This window comes from Anoplopoma fimbria, chromosome 3, assembly GCF_027596085.1.
Source record: "Anoplopoma fimbria isolate UVic2021 breed Golden Eagle Sablefish chromosome 3, Afim_UVic_2022, whole genome shotgun sequence".
Taxonomy (NCBI): Eukaryota; Metazoa; Chordata; class Actinopteri; order Perciformes; family Anoplopomatidae; genus Anoplopoma; species Anoplopoma fimbria.
The window spans coordinates 14,809,832-14,830,610 of NC_072451.1; the positions used below are offsets into that span (position 1 = coordinate 14,809,832).

At 41.6% G+C, this 20,779-nt stretch overlaps 2 protein-coding genes across 2 annotated transcripts; one reads left to right on the plus strand and one right to left on the minus strand.

The window, feature by feature from the left end:
• Positions 1-1,272: 1,272 nt before the first annotated feature.
• ap1g2 (adaptor related protein complex 1 subunit gamma 2) lies at positions 1,273-17,493 on the plus strand. Its single transcript, XM_054623094.1, has 22 exons — positions 1,273-1,380; positions 2,071-2,273; positions 2,852-2,976; positions 3,760-3,901; positions 4,662-4,758; positions 4,840-4,916; positions 5,028-5,123; positions 5,547-5,627; positions 6,029-6,127; positions 6,239-6,294; positions 7,046-7,159; positions 8,425-8,565; positions 8,949-9,003; positions 9,632-9,754; positions 11,046-11,135; positions 11,442-11,569; positions 11,885-11,989; positions 12,197-12,344; positions 13,367-13,529; positions 13,879-14,030; positions 16,675-16,773; positions 17,159-17,493. Exons 2-22 carry the CDS (start codon positions 2,073-2,075, stop codon positions 17,264-17,266), a joined length of 2,400 nt encoding a protein of 799 aa, XP_054479069.1. The 5' UTR covers positions 1,273-1,380; positions 2,071-2,072; the 3' UTR covers positions 17,267-17,493.
• Positions 17,494-17,583: 90 nt separating this feature from the next.
• On the minus strand, positions 17,584-20,532 carry nedd8l (NEDD8 ubiquitin like modifier, like). Its single transcript, XM_054623134.1, has 4 exons — positions 20,365-20,532; positions 19,344-19,391; positions 19,146-19,228; positions 17,584-19,048 (listed from the first exon to the last, which is right to left on the minus strand). Exons 1-4 carry the CDS (start codon positions 20,380-20,382, stop codon positions 18,925-18,927), a joined length of 273 nt encoding a protein of 90 aa, XP_054479109.1. The 5' UTR covers positions 20,383-20,532; the 3' UTR covers positions 17,584-18,924.
• Between the last annotated feature and the right edge of the window lie 247 nt (positions 20,533-20,779).

Here is a 20,779-nt window from a genome sequence, read left to right on the forward strand (position 1 = left end):
CACGGGCGGCTGTGACAAGCGAGCTGGGTCAGGATTTCACGCGTCCCTCAATACGACTGGAGAGTAGATGAATTTGCTTTCAAAATAAAAGCCTAAAAAATCCCGACTGCCATATACTGGCTCATGGATTAGACGTTTTGTCTGGATCAAGCCAAAACTTCTAATTCATGCAGTGTAGGTTTCATATTTGAATGCTTATGTTTATATACTTACAAATGCCTACAACAGTACACATACAAGACTACATGAGAGAGTTGGGTAACATTTTTGTCCAGAACCACCACAAACAAACATTTTCAAATGCAGGGTAAAAAATACTGACCCACAGTAAGCTTAGGGCTGTCTGGGGCATTTTAACACATGCCAGTTGGGTAATCCAGTGTTTGCTCTACTTACTGATTTGTTGTCACAGATTTATTTTGTCACTATTATGGGTCAGCAGCACATTTCAAAAGCTACTCTGCTAAAGTTAGTTGGGAACCTCTTTCACCTCCTTTCAAGAATTTTAAGGAACCTTTAAACAAGAAAAGGCCACTCGCACTTTAAAGGGAATAATTGGGGTATGTGTACTCTGAATATATTTCTTATTATGTTATATGATAAATGTTTACTGGAGGATGCAACTTGACCTGGCCATGGCAACTATGACATGTTAAAATGTGAAAAAGGCCTATTATTCCCAGCAGTGTATAGACTTGAAAGCAGCATTTAGACCATTGTGTAGATAAATTGATGTGAAAGAATATATATTTGAACAGTTAAGGAAATATAAGTTCAATACAAACCTGTGTGTGTATGTATAGTATTTTTGTATCAAGCCAGACATTTCTCCAGTGGCTGAAGTTCTGCTGTGGGAATTTACATTCATGACCTCAATATTTCTGACGCCCAGGCAATGGCCCTGGCTCTTTTCCAACACATTGTCAAGTAAGCTCATACCAGCGAGGCGCTACAATAAAACACTATAATGCCCTAGTGCTTACACACCTACATGATAACCATAATTATTATGAATTGCACCTGTGCTTTCTTGCTATGACATGTCAAAATGTATCATGGGAAAAGGGCCTGTTAACAGAATAGCTTCCTGAGAATGAAAAATCAAACCGTGTATAATGACCTCTCTAGCCAAATCCCTTACAGTTTGTTTTATTTTTTTAATGTTATCTAAATATAGTTCTAATGATAGTCAGAGTACACTATTTATCTAATGGGTTTTATTTTGAAAGTTGTGACAGGAAGTCGCGTGATTATTTTCCGGAGCCGGTTGACACTTTATACACAGTATTTGGGTTTCCAGCCAACTGTCGTGTATTGACGGGGGTTCGGTTGAACCGGTTTACTTTGACACATTCTGGCGGCTCTCTGTACAGTGTAGAGGTACGTTGTTACTCCAGAGCTCAAACCATTCACAGACACGGACTGCCATGCTAACTCGGCTAGCCTCCTAGCTCGACAGTCCCTCACTGAGCAGGCTTGACAGCATCTGCAAGGTTAGCTCTATCCGGTCACTCGGCTAGCCTCTGCTTCGTTTCACTGACCAGCATGAGCGAATGGGGAGCGTCATGCTAACTTAATGCTAACTTAAATATATATATATATATATATATATATAAACGTAAATATGTCATTTGGAGGTAGAACATGAATTGGTATGGAGTGAATGACGCTATATACAACAATGTGTCACCAGGAGCAGTATTCAGTTTACCAGACTTGAAACGTAGTTGAAGTAGTTTGAACTGTTTCTTTTTTGAATTGACAGCACAGCTCTTTTTAAGATAAGATTTAGTTATAATAGTGTAGTAACAGTTTTGTCTTGACCTTAACGTCACACACACCTGGGAGCTTTTAAGTACCAGGAAGTGAAATCAAGCCCAGTGAAACTATGCATTGTAAAGCTGTTTGTTTCTATGTTAATATTCTGCTAATAGTTCTGTAATTACATATGTCCTTGACACCACATACCAACACACATGCATCCTCCCATCAATTAAACACACACACAACACACACACACACACACACACACACACACACACACACACACACACACACACACACACACAGCCATGTCTCCATCAGTAGCCCTGCAGGAGATGATCCGGGCCATCAGGTCAGCGAGGACGCAGTGTGAGGAGCGGGGTGTCATCCAGAGGGAGTGTGCAGCCATCCGGGCACAGTTCAGACAAGCCGACAATGGGGGGCGGTCGCACAACCTGGCCAAGCTGCTCTACGTGCACATGTTGGGCTACCCGGCTCACTTTGGTCAGGTGAGGGGCTGTTCGCTAATGCCTGTCATGGGTTTGCTTGTGTTAGGGGGGGGAAGAGTGTTAACAGGGTGAGAAACCATCATGCAGCTGGAGGATCTGGGCTCAAGTCATCGCTGAGTTGTCCTTGTGGACCAGTCCCAGTGTCCAACCACCATGTCCAAAGCGGTGATCCCACACATACTTTTTTCTGTGTGAGCTCACGATGGAGCTCGAGACACATAGAGAAATGAGACAGCACATTGTGGAATTACGTGCTGAACATAATATGCTATGATGGTATTAGTAATGTGAATGCTCTGTAAACTTGCACTTCTTGCTCTTTCAGACTTTTCATGTCATTAGAACGCTTTGAACCGTGCTTGATTCCCTCAAGCAAAGTCTGCAGCATCGCAAACCCATGTAAAAAAAAATAAAAACTGGGCCACTTAATCCCTCTGAGCTCTGAGGGCTGCTGCTCTAAAGCTGACCTTAACTTGGAGTGAGCAACGAGCAGAAAATGTCCCCGGGGCCGGGGTTATCAGTTGTGTCAGTCTCTCAAGTCCCTTCACATTTAAAGGGGATGTTGCTCTTCATTCTAGATGGAGTGTGTTCGGATGATAGCCAGCCCTCGCTACAGCGAGAAGCGTGTGGGATACCTCGGAGCCATGATGCTGCTGGATGAGAAGCAGGATGCCAGTTTGCTCATCACCAACTCTATCAAGAAGTAAGGAATACTCATTTCGAAAGAATTCATATTTCCATTTTTGTCGCATTGTGAGTTGCATTGTGGGTAATGTAGGTGCAAGGTTTTGAAGAAGAATGTGTGAAATAAAAAATGGCATTAACTCTATTTCTGCTACATTGGGTTGAATCCTTTTTTTTTTTATTGTCCATCTTACATTGATGCAATGCTAAATAATTGGTTTAACGCTTGTTTAATAATCATTTAATAAATGGCTTATAATGTATTCAAATAGAGTTGTTATCAAATATAAGGAAACTGTTAAGTATTTATTAACATGTTAAGAATTTTAACTCCTCACATAAATCACAGGTGTATTTCCAAAAATAAACGTTGGATTACACAGTATAACATAGCTCTAAAAATATATAATCTAATCATTTATCAAGCATTCCTTCATTTTGTATACACCAGTTATGAATGCTTCATGTGAGGAGTTACAGCTTTTGACAAGTAAACTCTTTAAAAAGCCTTATATCGGCATACTATATATACTATGAAGTAGCATATTATAAGCCATTTATACACAGCTTTTTAATGCTAAATGAAGGCATTAAATTACATATTACCAAGCATTTTGTGATATGTTTTTAATTCTGGAAGACTACTCGTAAAAGAACAGTAACTGGTATTCTGGTATTCCATAATTGAGGAGGATATTCTTCATCCACCTCCATATCCACATCCATATTATTTCAGTATTCAGCATTCTTGCACTCACTGTCATCATTTGTGTGTTTTTCTCCGTGTGTGTGTGTTTTCCAGTGACCTTTCTCACAGCAACCAGTATGTCCAGTCTCTGGCTCTGTGCACGCTGGCCTGTATGGGCTCAGCCGAGATGTGCAGAGATCTGGCACCAGAGATCGACAGGCTGCTCCGACACTCCAACTCCTACATAAAGAAGAAGGTGGGGTACTCACTATTTTTTTTTTTTTTTTTTTTTTTCCAGTAGCACGTAACAATATTCACATTCTTACCACTGTGATAATCACTATATAAAAGTAATTCTCTACTAGTTCTTTTGTAGGCTAACCCCTGAAATTAGCATCCCATTGCTTCCCTCGATAAAAATATGTTGTTTTTTTATCAAGGGAATGAGTTTGCATTGTTGATGAAAATAAATTCTGTGGCAAACAAATTAAGCTATAGACATCACATCATCACCACTTACCTAAAGGCGGTCTAGTCAGCATGATGGGTTAGGCAGTTTAGCACTCTCATTTAGCCACTTGTTAGCAAATGCTTTTTTTAAGATGTAAAAGCTTCAACATTCATCAGTGGGGTATTTACTGATGTATTTCATATAATTGATCAAAAAGTTTTCCCCTTAAGTCACTTTGACACAAAACTTGAAAAAATAGGTCCAAGTTGAAATATGCAGAAGATACCGCTTGAGTGAATAACTGAAATTAAGAATTTAGTTTTGTATTTTACAAGCAATGTTGGGCCAGTCCTGCTGAAACCACATAACTAAAACATTATGTAAAAGGTGCTTGGATTTATTACGTCCTGCTCATTATTAGTGTTGGAGATGATGTTCATACAGTTTAAAACAGTTGTTGTCCACAGATTTCAATCTTTAATCAGCAGTAAAAACTAACGAGAGTCACTTGCTTAATGTACTAATGTTGTAATGATGCTGATGAAGTGCTCCACTGTTCTTCCAGGCTGCTCTGTGTGCTGTTCACATTGTGAGAAAGGTCCATGAACTGGGGGAGCTTTTCGCGCCCGCCGCTCGTTCCCTCCTCTCTGAGAAAAACCACGGTGAGTGGATCTAAATGACTCACACCTGTGAGCTTGCCTCTCAAAACACTATTTCCAACTATTATCCCAATCTCTCCCCAGGTGTGTTGCATGGTGCCGTGGTGCTCATCATTGAGCTGTGTGAGCGGAATCCAGAAACACTGGAGCGGTTCAGAAAGGTATGAAGGAAAAACACACACACACAAATAAACATGTCTCTGATGGTTTCAGTATCTCTCCATGTATGCTGTCATGTGTTTGTGTCATGTGTTTGTGTCATGTGTTTACAGACAGTGCCAGATCTGGTTCAGATCATGAAAGGTCTGGTCCTTTCGGGTTATTCTCCAGAACACGACGTGGCAGGAATCAGTGATCCCTTCCTGCAGGTCAGTCTGGATTCTGGGGATCATATTGCAGTATCATATCTCCCTATTTCATTTTGGTAATTCAGTTAAATTGATACTTCCCATTGATTATAGAGCAATAACACTTCAATGACATCGGAGACATCTTATCTGTTGTAATCAATGATTTTTCTAAACCTGAACAACAGTCAATAGATTTAATTTAAATTCATCTCAATGAAAAACCACAAGGTTAACATTTAGAATTAAAACAAATGTGGCATATTTAAAAAAAAAAATTCACTTCTTTCTTTATGGCTCAGATTTTAATTGGGTTTATATTTTACTTTCAGTTTCTTTCCTTCACTCTAACACACACAGACCCATTATCTGTTTTTTGCTGATGCTGCGCACCAAAATAACTTCTTTGTCCTTCTTTTCCCTCTCTCCGGTCTCCTTCCTCAGGTGCGCATCTTGAGGCTGCTGAGAATCCTCGGCCGCAACAACGAAGGAGCCAGTGACGCCATGAACGACCTACTGGCTCAGGTACAATGTTCACTTTCAGAAATAATCAAAATGTATCTTTTTGTTATTTTTAGGTTTGTTATTAAGTTATCCAGCACTGTAACATTATGTATTTCCCAATTTCTATTAATTGAGCCTTTTTTTAAAAATTGGCACACCTTTCTTTACTCAGCCATCATGGGTCAGATTGCTCATGCTGACTACCCAGTCCAACACTCTGTTTTTTTAATATTCCAAACAAACATGTTGAACACATCACTTCCTGTGTGCCAGACTTTATTCCTCTGGAAAGATTTAACGCAAACTGAGTGTTAAAGAGCTTGAGTCACTTCCGTAGAAGCCAAAAAATACTCAAAAAAGTCACAGATCTTTTTTATCTGTTACAAATAAATGCATGTATGTGCGTTTGACTTACCATACAGGTGGCGACCAACACTGACAGCACTAAGACTGTGGGCAACGCTGTGCTGTATGAGACTGTTCTCACCGTGCTGGACATCAAGTCAGAGAGTGGCCTCAGGGTGAGAGACCAGCAGCACTTCTCACTGTGTTTAAACACCTCGATTCACAGGGAATAATGTTACCTAAATACTTAATAAATGCACACATGTCTTATTCCACTTGGGCTACAGGTTCTGGCAGTGAACATCCTGGGAAGATTTCTCCTGAATAACGACAGGAACATTCGGTTAGTGTTGCTTTCCTTCCTCCCTCACATTCCTGTGTCTCTTTCCCTTGACACATCCTCCCTCCTTCCTCCCCTCCTTCCTCGCAGGCTCATTTGACCTTTTTTCCATTCCACAAAGCCAACGGCAATCTCATTGCAGCCAGGGAGAGAGAGAAACAGGCTGCTATCAGTCTGAGCCCGCTAATCACTTTCCCTGGAGCCGTTCCTCCAGAGTCACAACAGAAGGCTGCTGTCTGTCTGTTAATGCTGATCTCTCAATTTTGGGGGGCCATGTCATTTTTCATCAGGCAGTGTGGAGACGTGTTACCGGTTCCTTGGGGTTTTGTTATGCTGTTCTTTCTTGGGTTTGTGTGGAAAGGGGAGCCTGTCTGTTTTTTACCTGCAGGGCCCCTGAGTCTCTCTGTGGCTGTTTGACAGTAATAGGACTGGTTTTATTCCTGTGAGACCTGCCTGCATAGATAACATCTCTCCTGTGCATACATAAATATTAGAACAGTCCATGGGACATTTCAAGTGGAGAGGATGAATTATTTATCGCGCCAAGTTGAGAGAGTTGAGTTTATACAGTGCCGACAGTGGCTCTTAATTGTTAGCTGACGGTTAGAAATCGTTTTTTTAAAAGCTATTTATTTGTTGAATATATTGTGCTACACATCATGAATTCAGCTCACTCACAGCTCTTCACCATAATGCAGTGTGAAGCTGAAAACATGACACCTTTCATATCTGACTCTTCTATATGCGTGTCCAGGTACATTGCCATGACGTCTCTTCAAAAGATCGTTGGGACGGACCACAATGCAGTGCAGCGCCACCGGGGAACCATAGTGGACTGCCTGAAGGACCAGGATGCATCTGTCAAGCGGTAACTTTCACCTCTTCTCTGCTCGTCAGGCGCAGCCGTTATGTCACAGATGTTCAGTAAACGTGACACTCGTGCTTTTCCAATGTCAGCCCTATATTTGTGTTATGACAAAGTCAGTTAATTTTTTTTAGGTTTTGGTTCAATGGGATTAGTTTTTATTTTTTTGTGGTAATCAATTAATCTTCCTAAATGTAAGAAAACTCTGTGAAAACATGTAATAATAAAATCTTTATTTTCTGATGCTCTCATCAGAAGTGATAATTTGATGCCCCCCCCCTCCTCTAGATACAACAAGGAAAGATGAAAAGTGCTGTGTATAGGTGTTTTCAGACAGCGATGCCTATCGATGGGCTCCGCTAGCTTCTTCTGATCCCACTAACAATACCATACACTACAGTTTGATGGTATCTTCTTACTCTAAACTAATAGCACATCCAAATACAGCGCGTGTATCTTACAATAAAGGACCAGTATGACAGGATTAATGTGGCAAGTTTTCTTGTCATAAACGTTTATTGATCCAGCTTGTTCTCTGCTGGAAAAGATGAGTATCGTACAAACAAATCAGTTTTATGTGATTTGTGATGTCAACTGCCGATCCAATTTAAAGCTGTTCATAATGTGGTGAATACATCAAGTACAAGTTCGATTTAATGCTTCGTTAAAAAGAAACCCAGCCTTTTTGAAACTATATTTATCTCCTTAATTGCACAGATAATGATGCATCATAGATATTTTTTATCTTCATCTAATAATCCTGTGAAAATGCCGCTATTGTGGACCAAATATTACTTTAGCTTTACACTGTGAGCTTCCCAGTGATTTCCAGCTCCACTAACAGGGTGAGAGTAGCACAATACTTAATTGATCCCTGTGGGTAAGTTCTCCTCACATGGACTTCAAATACCAAACAGCAACCTGTAGCCACTAACAGGTCAGTGTTTTGCTCAAGAGCACGTAATCAGAGTGCATTCTATTGACATGAGATCGTCTTCCTGCTCCAACAGTGAGACATTCTGGATGTTGATGGACGCAGAGGGAGTGAATTTTTCTGTACTAACTGAACTGCACTATTACTCCCTGCCAGTTGAGAACACACTGGCCTTGGCTGCATCAACACAGAACGAATAGCAGTCTAAATTTAGATTTTGAATTAAGAGAGAAATGGCACCAGACTCACAGTTACAGCAGTCTCGTTTTAAAGGGCCGGTATGTAGGCTACATACAGACCCGCCAACATTAACCCTCTCTGGCCATCTCTACAGCCGCGCGTTGGAGCTCTCCCTGGCGCTGGTGTCGGCCTCCAACATCCGCTCCATGATGAAGGAGCTGCTCCTCTTCCTCTCCTCCTGCCCCCCTGAGCTCAGGGCGCACGCTGCCAGCGGCATCTTCAACGCCGCAGAGAGGTGAGTGACGTGGAGCAGACACGGAAAACATGTATGTACACCAACGCGTGCATGGGAGCACACGCACACTCATGTGCATGTGAATACATTTAATGTGACACAGCTGTTGAGGTGTTAAGGCTGTAACAAAAAAAGTCTCTGTGCTTCTGTATATGTGTGGCTTCATGTCCCACTCTGTGGCCGTCTCCGCTCTCAACGATAGTCCTGTCTCTTTAAGTGACTCTGAGACGATGAGTAGTCCTCTGTGTTTCTGCTGTACACACTCGTCCTCTTGATGCACTTTCTGTGGATGGAATTGCAGATGGATTTATGTGTGTGTGTGTGTGTGTGTGTCTGACTCACCCTCAAGCACCACTGAGTGTGTGTGTCTCTGTCTCTGTCAGGTATGCTCCCTCCCAGCGCTGGCACATTGACACCATGCTGCATGTCCTCACCACGGTAAATACAGACCACTCACCCTGCTGCCCTCCCACATGGGTTTGCTCTCACTCACGACTCATTCAGGTTATCTACTGCCGTCATTAATGACCATGGGTTAGTCTAGATACCAGGGGCCACATGTGTGAAGGCTGCGTATGCTGTGAGATACTACATTTTCATTTTTATAAACAATACATTTAGCAAGTAACGGTGTGTTCGTCCTCACAAACTTTCCTACATTAAGCCCCAGCTCCCGAATAGGCCGTTTATCCTGGACTAACGCCTTCCATTTGTTACACCCCTACTTTTCATTTTGTGCTCCATTTAGTAAAGGGAATAAGTGAAATTTGTGTAAAAGCTAAAGCTAATCCTTTACACAGTTCTGAAAAAGATAGTGTTCAGAAAGGGTAATGGAGATGTGGCTTAAATTAAAGCTTAAATCATAACGGTAAATGTCCTTTATAATGTAAGCAAACTGTGATGGAAGCCTCCAAGTGAGGTCATTGTGTCTGGGAGGGAATGTAGGGCGACCCAAATACTTGGGCCAGCTGTCTAGCTAATGGAGTTTGCTGTGTGTGTGTGTGTGTGTGTGTGTGTGTGTGTGTGTGTATGTGTGTTTTATACTCTCTGATTTCCACTCTGCCAGGCAGGGGGCGACGTGAGAGACGAGACGGTGCCCAACTTGATCCAGCTCATCACCATCGCCTCAGAGCTGCACTGTTACACCGTCCACAAGCTCTACCGCGCTCTGCTCACCGACATCTCTCAGGTGTGTGCGCGTGTGTTTGTGTGTGTTTGGGCATTTCCTGCTCTTAAAGGAGCACTTCAAAGTTTTAGGACGATGAGTTTGTTGGTCAGCTTACTCATTCAGTGAATTAAGACAACAAATTCTATAACATCTGTCTCTAGGGTGCTCACTGCTGATCCTTTATCAAACAATAAAGTAGTGATAATGAGTGATAAAATGTGATTAGATTCCTCATAGACAGACGACTGTAAGTCTCCTCCCATTAATGGTTATTTTAAATTTTACCCCCTGTTATAAATCAGTACCTCATTTAATTTAAGTTCCATTTAAGTAGCATGAACATACAAAAAAATTGACAAAATACAATAACGCACCCCAGGAAACAAATTTGTTTGTTGGTAGAACATACTTGACACTTCAGAGAAGGACAGCTATCAAAAAACGACAGGAACCTTCAGGACAAACTATTTAATCATAGGCTTTGGCAAAGACTTAAAACACAATGAAGAGAAGGTCAGCAAGTCCCCACACACTCTCACACATTCTGAGCAAAGCAGACATATAGAAGAAATATGACTAATGACTCTTTAAAAATTGAAGAGCCTAAACTCAAATTTCTCCTACTTTTGAGCCCATCTTAGATCCTAAAGAGATCTTTTGTCAACCTTTGTCTAAAAGGCAATAACATTCATGGTTAAAATGTGATGCTACAACTGGTTTGCGATCAGCACGACAAATTTGTCACTTATAAGCTACACTGACAAACGGGATGATTATAATTTTGCAAACCATCTTATAATTTATTTGAATATATTGGTTTAATACAATTGCTAAGAGTTTATTGACAGTGGTCATCTGGGTTAATATTCATTCTTATGTAAATATCAGACTGGGAAAATCATGTAACTTCAATTGAGGATCATTTTGCAGCACAACACGATGAGATGTTAACACATTTTCATGAGAAGAAATGTCTGCGTCAGTCTGGAAGCAGACAGAGCTGGTTTGGTTCCCGGCAGGGAGAATAACAGCAAAGCTCTCAGTTTAAAATTGGCTGATGCAACCATGTTTATTTTTGGAACCTAGTCGGATGAGCAGCAATGTACTCATCTGCAGTGTGGTGCAGATTCCTGTCTTCAAGCACATTGACCTCCAGTGAATCAAGAGAAACGTTGCCCTGATGTTTCAAACTGCTAATGCTGACCAACAAGCCAATCTCCCCAAAACATACAGCATTGCATAATGATTTATTATTTGCTTTTGGATATATTGTGTGTATGTAGTTGTGTGAGTGTAACATTTGTGTGTGCAGCAATCGCTGGTGCAGGTGGCGTGCTGGTGTATAGGAGAGTATGGAGACCTGCTGCTCAGAGGAGATTGTCAGGAGACTGAGCCTGTTCAGGTACCAACACAGTTTTATAGAATAATTCCATATCAGTAGTAGTGATTCAACATATTGCTAGATCATGAAAGGATTTACATTTGCAGCTCAGGTAGGTCACAAAGAAACACTTTACATTTTCTGCCAAATCTAAATACTGACAGACCAAATATATTCTCTGAGATACTCAACTCAGTTTCTTAATCATTCAGGAAATGTGACGGATTATCAGCTAAAATGTGCCATTTGCATTCCTAGTTCCAGTTTTAATTTAAAAAAAGAGATGTCAGCTTTGTATACCTTGTATTGACCACTTCTCTCTATCAGGTCACCGAGGACGACGCCCTGGACGCCTTGGAAACGGTTCTGCAGTCGCACATGTCGTCGCCGGCGACCAGAGGCTTTGCTCTCACCGCCACCATGAAACTGAGCACACGCATCACTGATAATGTGGAGTAAGTAACACTGCTGACACTCACAGTGAACAGTGAGCGGATTCAGTAAAAAGCACAGCAACAGCAGGCTGTGGCTGGTTCTGATGTACTTATTTGAGTTATTTGGTGTATAACTCAGACGTATAGTTCTAAGTACCTGTTTAAGTTTAGGACTAATAATTGGATAAAGAGTTTCGAAGGTCTAACATACAGTTACAGTACGAGTTGTTGTTTTTGGAGGGAAATACGGATTCTCATCATTTCTGAATAGTTGCAGTAATGTCTCAGTAGTCCCCTAACTGCTTGTCTGTCTCTCCTTCACTTCATCCCTGCCAGTCGCATCAGAAGCATCGTCAGCATCTATGGCAGCTGTATAGATGTGGAGCTCCAGCAGAGGGCAGTTGAATATAATGCTCTGTTCAAAAAATATGACCACATGAGGTATGCAAATTGGGCAGTCAGCATGTCTGGACCTTTATAAAACTGCCTGATATACTATGTTTCTGTTTTTTCCCCTCAGAACAAGAAGTAAAACTATTTATTTCTACATGTCTACTGATTATAGCTTTAGCAATTTTAATAATCGTTATTAGAAGCAGGTCATTTCTTCCAGGCCATAATGAGCTGAGATGGTCCTCCTCTCTGCAGGGCAGCAGTGCTGGAGAGGATGCCTGTGATCGAGAGGAACTCCCCGGGTCATACCAACGGAGAGTCAACAGGGGAGGCCATCAAGGAAATCCCGACAGCCAAAATCAAGCAGGGAGAGCCGCTGTTGCCACAGCAACCTGCTAACCAGGTACATTATGCAGACACACATGCATGTTATATGACTGGTTGATGACCTCTGTCTAGATTTGACAGGGGAATATAAGTATCTGACCTCTTTTTGTTGGAGGACCTATTGATCATCAGCATCATCAGGTCAGGCTCCAAGCTGTCTTATGTCTTACTGTTTAGCATTATGAACCAGTGTGTCAGCACACGTCCCTAAGGCACAGCTTTAGTTCGCTAAGTGTTGGCTGAAAAAAAAGTAACTGAGCTCTTAACAGTTGATTTAGTTTGCCGGCCTCATGTTTTATCTGTTAACTCTTTCACACCAACATGAAACGGGTTCTGTTCCGCCTCGCACACCTTGCTTTGTACTTTTCTGACTATTGCGGCCAAAAATAAAAATTGGTTCGGAATACGAAAAGTTAGTTTAGTGTGTCCCAATACATAGAATGTCAAATGCAGTATGCCAAAAATACCAGTGTGTTCTACTACATCCGGTTGCAGTTTGCAGTTTGTAAGTCACCATGCTTTTCTGGCTATTCTGACCCACAATTCATTGCACTGCAGATATATAGGCAAGAGGGTCAAAGTTCAAGGTGCCATGTTACTAGGACGTAGTATGTCCCAATTGAATGCATACTGCATGCAACAGTACATACTTTGTGAGGGTAGCTGCAGTTTGTACTAAAAGTAAAAAGTAAAAGTGTGCGATTTGGAACGCAGCTACAGACCAGATTACAATGGTTCCGCTTAAAACAGGTTGGTTGGTTTAGCACCAATGTTCTGGTAAAATACACAAAGACAGTGTTGGTGATGCAATTGTAGACTTTCACCAGAAACGCACAGAAGTTTCATCTTCAAAAGAGTTCATTGGTCTCTTCTTCTGTTTTTTTCTGGTTTCATGGGTATGTTTGTTCAGTTACCGTTCAGATATGGGTGTATTCAAATAATGTTCACACAGCCTCACTGTGCTCCAAAGTGTTTGCTTTGACTATACAGAGCAATGTGTTCTTATTTCCTCCTCCTGTCTGTGGGTTTTTCCCTCAGGTGTGTGATCTCTTGGACCTGCTGGGAGGCTCTGAGGAGACTCTGCAGCCCAGCCCAGCAGTCGGCGGTTCAGCGCCTGGCCTGTCCGTCAACGCAGCCGGCACTGCTGGAGGAGACCTCCTGGATCTGCTGGGAGGGTTAGAGCCTGCACTGCTCGCACCAGGTGTGACCCTCAGACACACACACACACACACACACACACACACACACACACACACACACACACACACACACACACACACACACACACACACACACACACACACACACACACACACACACACACACACACACACACACACACACACACACACACTATTTTAGACCGAAAGGATCAGAAAGAGGAAATGACTCTGAACATGAAACTAGGGAATGCAAAGTTTGGGGGATTGGAACTTGTGATCACTGAATCAGGCCATCAGATAATGTCCCCAAATGTGGAAGTTTTTTTGTTTGTTTAGTTTTATTTCATTGGTTTATTTAAACTAATTTATCACGTCTGTTTTCTACAGTTCCTACAGTGCCGGTATATGACAAAGGCGGCCTCACTTTGACACTAAGCTGTGAGAAACAGTCAGACACGGGCCTGACAGTCACACTAACAGCCTCCAACTCCACCGACTCAGACATCAGCAGCTTCACCCTGCAGGCTGCAGTGCCCAAGGTTTGTCTCACTTCCTGTGATAAAACACACCAAAGACTCCTTTACATCCAGCGTCATCAAAAAGAGGCGTGCGCTGCTGGCAGTAGAAGTAACGTTTTGCCCGAGCCATCCAGACAAGTTCTCAAGCTTTAAACGTTGAGTTAAGACCGTCACCAGCATCAAAATGTCTGCTTATCGCATGTTCGTTTGTCAAAATCTGGATAACAACCGCGTACACAACCGTGACCATGTTAACTGCTGACTTTCAGTCAAATGCGTCCGCGGTTGTTCTTTGTAACTTACATCAATGTTTGGAGTAGAAAATAAACACAGATGGGTATAAATTTAAAACTGATTGAAGGCTTTTACAAGGAACCTACATTTGCTGTTGGTTTTTCTAACATCTGCCGTCAGTAACCATTGATGCATTTTTTTTGCTGAGAGTCACCAGTTAACACGGTCACTTGTTAAACCAAAACACAGGGGGCGTCTATAGCTGCAAGCTATTAAATGTGTTATATGCTCATGTTCATAGCGTCCATTTCAACAAGTGACTTATTGTTTGTAATTTCTCGCTGATGAAACGTGACACGCTATCTTTCTCCACCAAATATGTGTATGTATATACAGTGGGGCAAAAAAGTATTTAGTCAGCCACCAATTGTGCAAGTTCTCCCACTTAAAAAGATGAGAGACGCCTGTAATTTTCATCATAGGTACACTTCAACTATGAGAGACAGAATGGGGGGAAAGAATCCAGGAAATCACATTGTAGGATTTATAATGAATTAATTGGTAAATTCCTCGGTAAAATAAGTATTTGGTCACCTACAAACAAGCAAGATTTCTGGCTCTCACAGACCTGTAACTTCTTCTTTAAGAGGCTCCTCTGTCCTCCACTCGTTACCTGTATTAATGGCACCTGTTTGAACTTGTTATCAGTATAAAAGACACCTGTCCACAACCTCAAACAGTCACACTCCAAACTCCACTATGGCCAAGACCAAAGAGCTGTCAAAGGACACCAGAAACAAAATTGTAGACCTGCACCAGGCTGGGAAGACTGAATCTGCAATAGGTAAGCAGCTTGGTGTGAAGAAATCAACTGTGGGAGCAATTATTAGAAAATGGAAGACATACAAGACCACTGATAATCTCCCTCGATCTGGGGCTCCACGCAAGATCTCACCCCGTGGGGCCAAAATGATCACAAGAACGGTGAACAAAAATCCCAGAACCACACGGGGGACCTAGTGAATGACCTGCAGAGAGCTGGGACCAAAGTAACAAAGGCTACCATCAGTAACACACTACGCCGCCAGGGACTCAAATCCTGCAGTGCCAGACGTGTCCCCTGCTTAAGCCAGTACATGTCCAGGCCCGTCTGAAGTTTGCTAGAGAGCATTTGGATGATCCAGAAGAGGATCGGGAGAATGTCATATGGTCAGATGAAACCAAAATAGAACTTTTTGGTAAAAACTCAACTCGTCGTGTTTGGAGGAGAAAGAATGCCGAGTTGCATCCAAAGAACACCATACCTACTGTGAAGCATGGGGGTGGAAACATCATGCTTTGGGGCTGTTTTTCTGCAAGGGGACCAGGACGACTGATCCGTGTAAAGGAAAGAATGAATGGGGCCATGTATTGTGAGATTTTGAGTGAAAACCTCCTTCCATCAGCAAGGGCATTGAAGATGAAACGTGGCTGGGTCTTTCAGCATGACAATGATCCCAAACACACCGCCCGGGCAACGAAGGAGTGGCTTCGTAAGAAGCATTTCAAGGTCCTGGAGTGGCCTAGCCAGTCTCCAGATCTCAACCCCATAGAGAATCTGTGGAGGGAGTTGAAAGTCTGTGTTGCCCAGCGACAGCCCCAAAACATCACTGCTCTAGAGGAGATCTGCATGGAGGAATGGGCCAAAATACCAGCAACAGTGTGTGAAAAGCTTGTGAAGACTTACAGAAAACGTTTGACCTCTGTCATTGCCAACAAAGGGTATATAACAAAGTATTGAGATGAACTTTTGTTATTGACCAAATACTTATTTTCCACCATAATTTGCAAATATATTCTTTAAAAATCAGACAATGTGATTTTCAGGAATTTTTTTTCTCATTTTGTCTCATCATATTAGGTATGATGGCCTCTCATCTTTTTAAGTGGGAGAACTTGCACAATTGGTGGCTGACTAAATACTTTTTTGCCCCACTGTATATATCTGACCACTAAATGTTGGGCCACTTGCTAATTTATTCTATCCAAAGTTAATTTGTTTAGGTTGCATTCTCTATCCTTGGTGGTTAATACCCTCACATAGCTTGACAAGCTATTACCCTCATTGTTTACAAACTGTAATAAGGGTCTATACTGTATGTTCTATCACTAGCTCACCAGGCAAACAAGCATTCTCCGTTGTTGTTGATTTCTGGCTGCAAAGGTTCACCAGAAAATACAACAACTCATGGCAGAATATACATTTTTTATTAAACACTATCAGCACCAGAGTACATTTTCAGTGCAGTATCCCTTACACAGAAAAGTTTTAGACTCTGTCATGTTCTCGGTGGTCTCAGTGCAGTTCTCAGTGCAGTAAACAGACCTGAACAACATGCATTTGTTGTGGTGCTTTAAACTTCAAAGTTCCATTTCATCTCTCCACCCCCAGAGTGTCCAGTTACACATGAAGGCTCCCAGTGGGGACTCTCTTCCTGCACGAGGCACAGCTAAGGTGACCCAGATGGTGGTCCTCAACAACCCAAACAAGGTGGGTTAGACACACACACACACACACACACACACACACACACACACACACACACACACACACACACACACACACGAAACTATGATTCCCATTCGTCAGGTCAATCAGGAGTGTGACCCAGAAAGAGAGAGAATAACTCAAAGGTTATTTAGTAAAAGTTGGATCAGTTTTGAAAATGAGAACATTAAAATCTTACACTCTTCTACACATAACTCCAACAAACCTGTTGTTGTATTTGGCAATTACAAAACCTCATTATCAAGTGTGTGTGTGTGTGTGTGTGTGCCATTGGCCAGTTCCAACTCTAGTCTTCTTACTTCCATCCCAGTTAAAGCAGAGCCAGTTCTAGCCGCATCTCACTACTAAATCCTCATTCCTCCTCCAGGTGAACCTGAAGATGAGGGTCCGCATATCTTACACCCGCCAAGGATCGGCCTTTCAGGACACAGTCCAGATCGACTCCTTCCCTGGACTCGACGCTGCCGGCCACTGACAGCGAACATTCACTCCAACGGGACTATGACAACAGTCTGTGGATGAGTCAGCAGGCCTCGCCCCTCACTGACGGAAGTATTTTTTTGTATTGTTTTTCTTCGGTCGCACCCTCTACACTACCGTCCAAGCTGCTGTTTCTGAAACTCCTGATGTTGTTTGTGTTTCTACGACTGAAGAACACAGTTCTTTCACATGAACTCACATATTTCGCCCCTCATCTGGAATCCAAGTGTAAATGTAACTGATGGTGTTAATTTAATATGGCACAAGTTTGGAATATGCCCTTTTAATATACTAAAATATAACTTATCCAGGTTCTTTTTTTTTTTAAAGCCACTACAGTTGATTGTAGTTGTTTCACTCCATGAACATGTATTTTTCTGTGGCTCCTGTCAGTCAGTACGCACCACTAGATCAGTTGTCCTCCCATAGTACTCGTTTATTCCCTTTTATGTGATTTCTTTTACCTAACGTTTGCCTTTACATCCTCACTTTGTTGAAAAGCAGCTAATCACTTACTAATGACCCACTACTATTATTAAAACATTTTACTGGGGAACGCCATGACATGAATTTGAGATTGACAGGTGTAGGATTTTAAACACAACCTCATGTGTTGTACATTTTTCCATGCCTCATTCAGCTGAACCGCTCAGAGAATCCTCCTAATTAATTCTCCTGTGCCTTTCATCCCTTGAAGAACTGAGGTTTATCTCATGTACAAAACGCAATTATATTTGGTTTAAGAGGTCAAGGAATTGTTTTGAATGCGAGCAATGTATTCATATAGACATGTTTTTATCATTACCATTCAAGCATGCTTTTGCTGACCAGTATCTCCCCATCTGTTGTTTACAGAGGTTATTTTATTTTCTGAAGACTGTATAGTGATACAAGATGTATATTTCAGATTTTAAGTATACAAGCACAATTAGTTGATAAGACTTTGGAAAAATCTCTAATACAACCCTTTGTTGTAGAAGGAAAAACTGTAAAACACACCTTTTAAGATGGAGACAGTGCATCACCTCAGTAACTTGATGACTCATCTCATAATCACAGACCTCAGTTAAAAAAACACTCCTGGATGTCAGCAATGGTGCTCTAAATGTCAGTGAAATGGTTTTTCATCTCTACCAGACTGTTTCAGATCACCACATCTACTAAACTGTAGAGAAAATGACAAGAGGTGTATTCTGTCAATTACGTAAATTGTCTTAAATTTTCAGTTTTGTGTCATTTTCTAATTAAAGAAAAATTCAGTTTTCAGAATCCTCAGCCTCCTGTGTCTGTGCTTAGTGTGTGTGAGTGTGTGCGTGTTAGAGGACAACGCTTCACTCAACTTCAGCATTTATTCACAAGCAAAAAGACCACAGTGTTTTCAAACCGTCTTCTGTACTGCATGGGTTTCTGCATCAACTTGTCAAACTCAAAAAGCTAATGTGGGTTTACAAAAAACATCTACGAAGGAATTAGAACGTCCTTTTTTTTTTCTCTCTCTTTTTTTGTTGTTGCCGTTGTTGGTTGATTATTATTCTTTTTTTTGTTTGCGTCGGCCCGGGAGCGTGGGATTTCAGATCTCTGTGCTGAAACATGGTTAGACGGTGACAGACACCTAAAGCGTTGGCACTCAGCTGGCCCCAACACAACGGCGACTCATGACAAAGAGGAGAGGTGTATGCTGGGCCTGTGTGGTGTTGAGCCGCCTCTTAGCGCCAACACAAGATGGAGCACCGAGCCTCCCTGGATCTTGTAGTCTGCGGCTGTCTTCTCGTCATTCCTGAGAGCACAAGATGGTTTAGAAAAGAACTGTTGCGACATGGGAGCATCTCGCACCGACTACAGGGCGAGACAGTTTGCGATGTAGGAGAACTCACATCTGTTTGCCGCTGTAGATGAGTCTCTGTTGCTGTGGGGGGATCCCTTCCTTCTCTTCCACCCTTTCTTTAATCCGCTCCACCTTCATTGACACAAATACAACACATTTAGAAATGATACCATGCCTTCAGAGTCAACAGCATGCTATATAGGTTAGTGTGTCATTTTTCTGTCTTAAAGAGACAATTGTATTTCACCTTGTCTGTGGGCTCAATGTCGATCTCTATTTCTTTTCCAGTGAGAGTCTGAAACAAAAAGTTAACACGTTCACATCAACTGCAGTGTTGGTGTCTGATATTACACACACGGTCTGCAGCACAACTTTTCAATCAACACTAAGCAGAGGGGAAAAGAAGACCATGTCTCTTTATTGAAGTTTGTATGTGTTGCACAAAATTCTGTCACCCATCAAATTTTGACCAATAAAACTACTGCAAATGAGGGGTATAATTATAGAGGGATAACTCTGACAGCTAGGGATGCATCTCTAAACATTTTAATTATTTATTAATCAATCCAATAGTTGTTTTTCTATTTCTAGAGTAACGTTTATTAGTTACTATTATAAAATAGGAAAATAATGCCAATGTACCAGAGCCCAGTGTCTTCAAATGTCTTGTTTGGTCCGACCAATGGAGAGGTTAGATTCAGAGAATGTATGGCATTTTGGCAAAAAATAAATAAATAACCCCAAATGATTGATCCATTATTTTTCTGTCGATCAACAATTAGATAGTGTAAAAAGATGAATTGGTCCAGCCCTAGGAATAGCAGAAACGTGTGGGCCAGAAGTGAAAACTGTAGGGCACTAACAGATCTTATGGTTTATCCTCAAGCGTCACAGAACCTCAAGGGGCACACATTTAGTTGCAACACCGGTCAAAGAATTGGCTAACCTGCTCTCGTCATCGCCTTTAAGTTAGCAAGCTATCCAATAACATAGCTACTGAATGGCGACAAATATTGACGTTACCCAAAGAGCTACACCTCAGGAGATACTTGGTAGCTCGAGTTAATAGTGAGCAAAAGAAAAACCCACCCCGAAATACAAAGTATTTACCATAGAATGAGATACGTGTAAACTAGAATATAATAAATTACTGCCTCCTTGGCCCAAAAATAAATGAGCGAACCGGTCCTTGGTGTTAGCGGGCTACCAAACAACAGCAGCTAGGAGCCAGCGGAGAAGTGGAAGCGTGGATGAAATGATGGTCTTACCTTAACTTTGATCAGCATCTTGAATTACCAGTATACAATTGCTTATGATATGAAATGATTCTGTTTACTGACTGAAAACACTTGATACACTGGCGATGTACAACCTACTTGTCTGAGGCTGACTTGAATTTTACTTCCTGTGTACAAAGCTAAACCCTCCGGACGTGAACGCGTCCAACGACACAGAAGAGTGGTTCCGCTGTAATATGACATCAGCTCAGCTCTTTCTAAACTCACAGTAGCTTTCATATTGACAACAATATTTACATGCTTAACTTAAAAAATACATATTAAAAGTATGTAAATATTTTGGCCAAAATAAAAAGTACACAGTGATTTAACATTCTTGGATCATTATAACTGATGCAGCAACATGTAAGCATGTTAATGTTGTAGTTTAGTCAAGGTGGATCTA

What these genes read in the sequence shown, in the direction of transcription:
- ap1g2 (XM_054623094.1), top strand. Translation starts at nt 2,073, where the DNA reads ATGTCTCCATCAGTAGCCCTGCAGGAGATGATCCGGGCCATCAGGTCA. An exon ending in TGAACGACCTACTGGCTCAG is followed by an intron (nt 5,628 to 6,028) that starts GTACAATGTTCA and finishes CTTACCATACAG; the next exon opens with GTGGCGACCAACACTGACAG. An exon ending in AGTCAGAGAGTGGCCTCAGG is followed by an intron (nt 6,128 to 6,238) that starts GTGAGAGACCAG and finishes CTTGGGCTACAG; the next exon opens with GTTCTGGCAGTGAACATCCT.
- nedd8l (XM_054623134.1), bottom strand. An exon ending in ACATTGAGCCCACAGACAAG is followed by an intron (nt 19,229 to 19,343) that starts GTGAAATACAAT and finishes GTGTCAATGAAG; the next exon opens with GTGGAGCGGATTAAAGAAAG. An exon ending in ATCTACAGCGGCAAACAGAT is followed by an intron (nt 19,049 to 19,145) that starts GTGAGTTCTCCT and finishes TTGTGCTCTCAG; the next exon opens with GAATGACGAGAAGACAGCCG.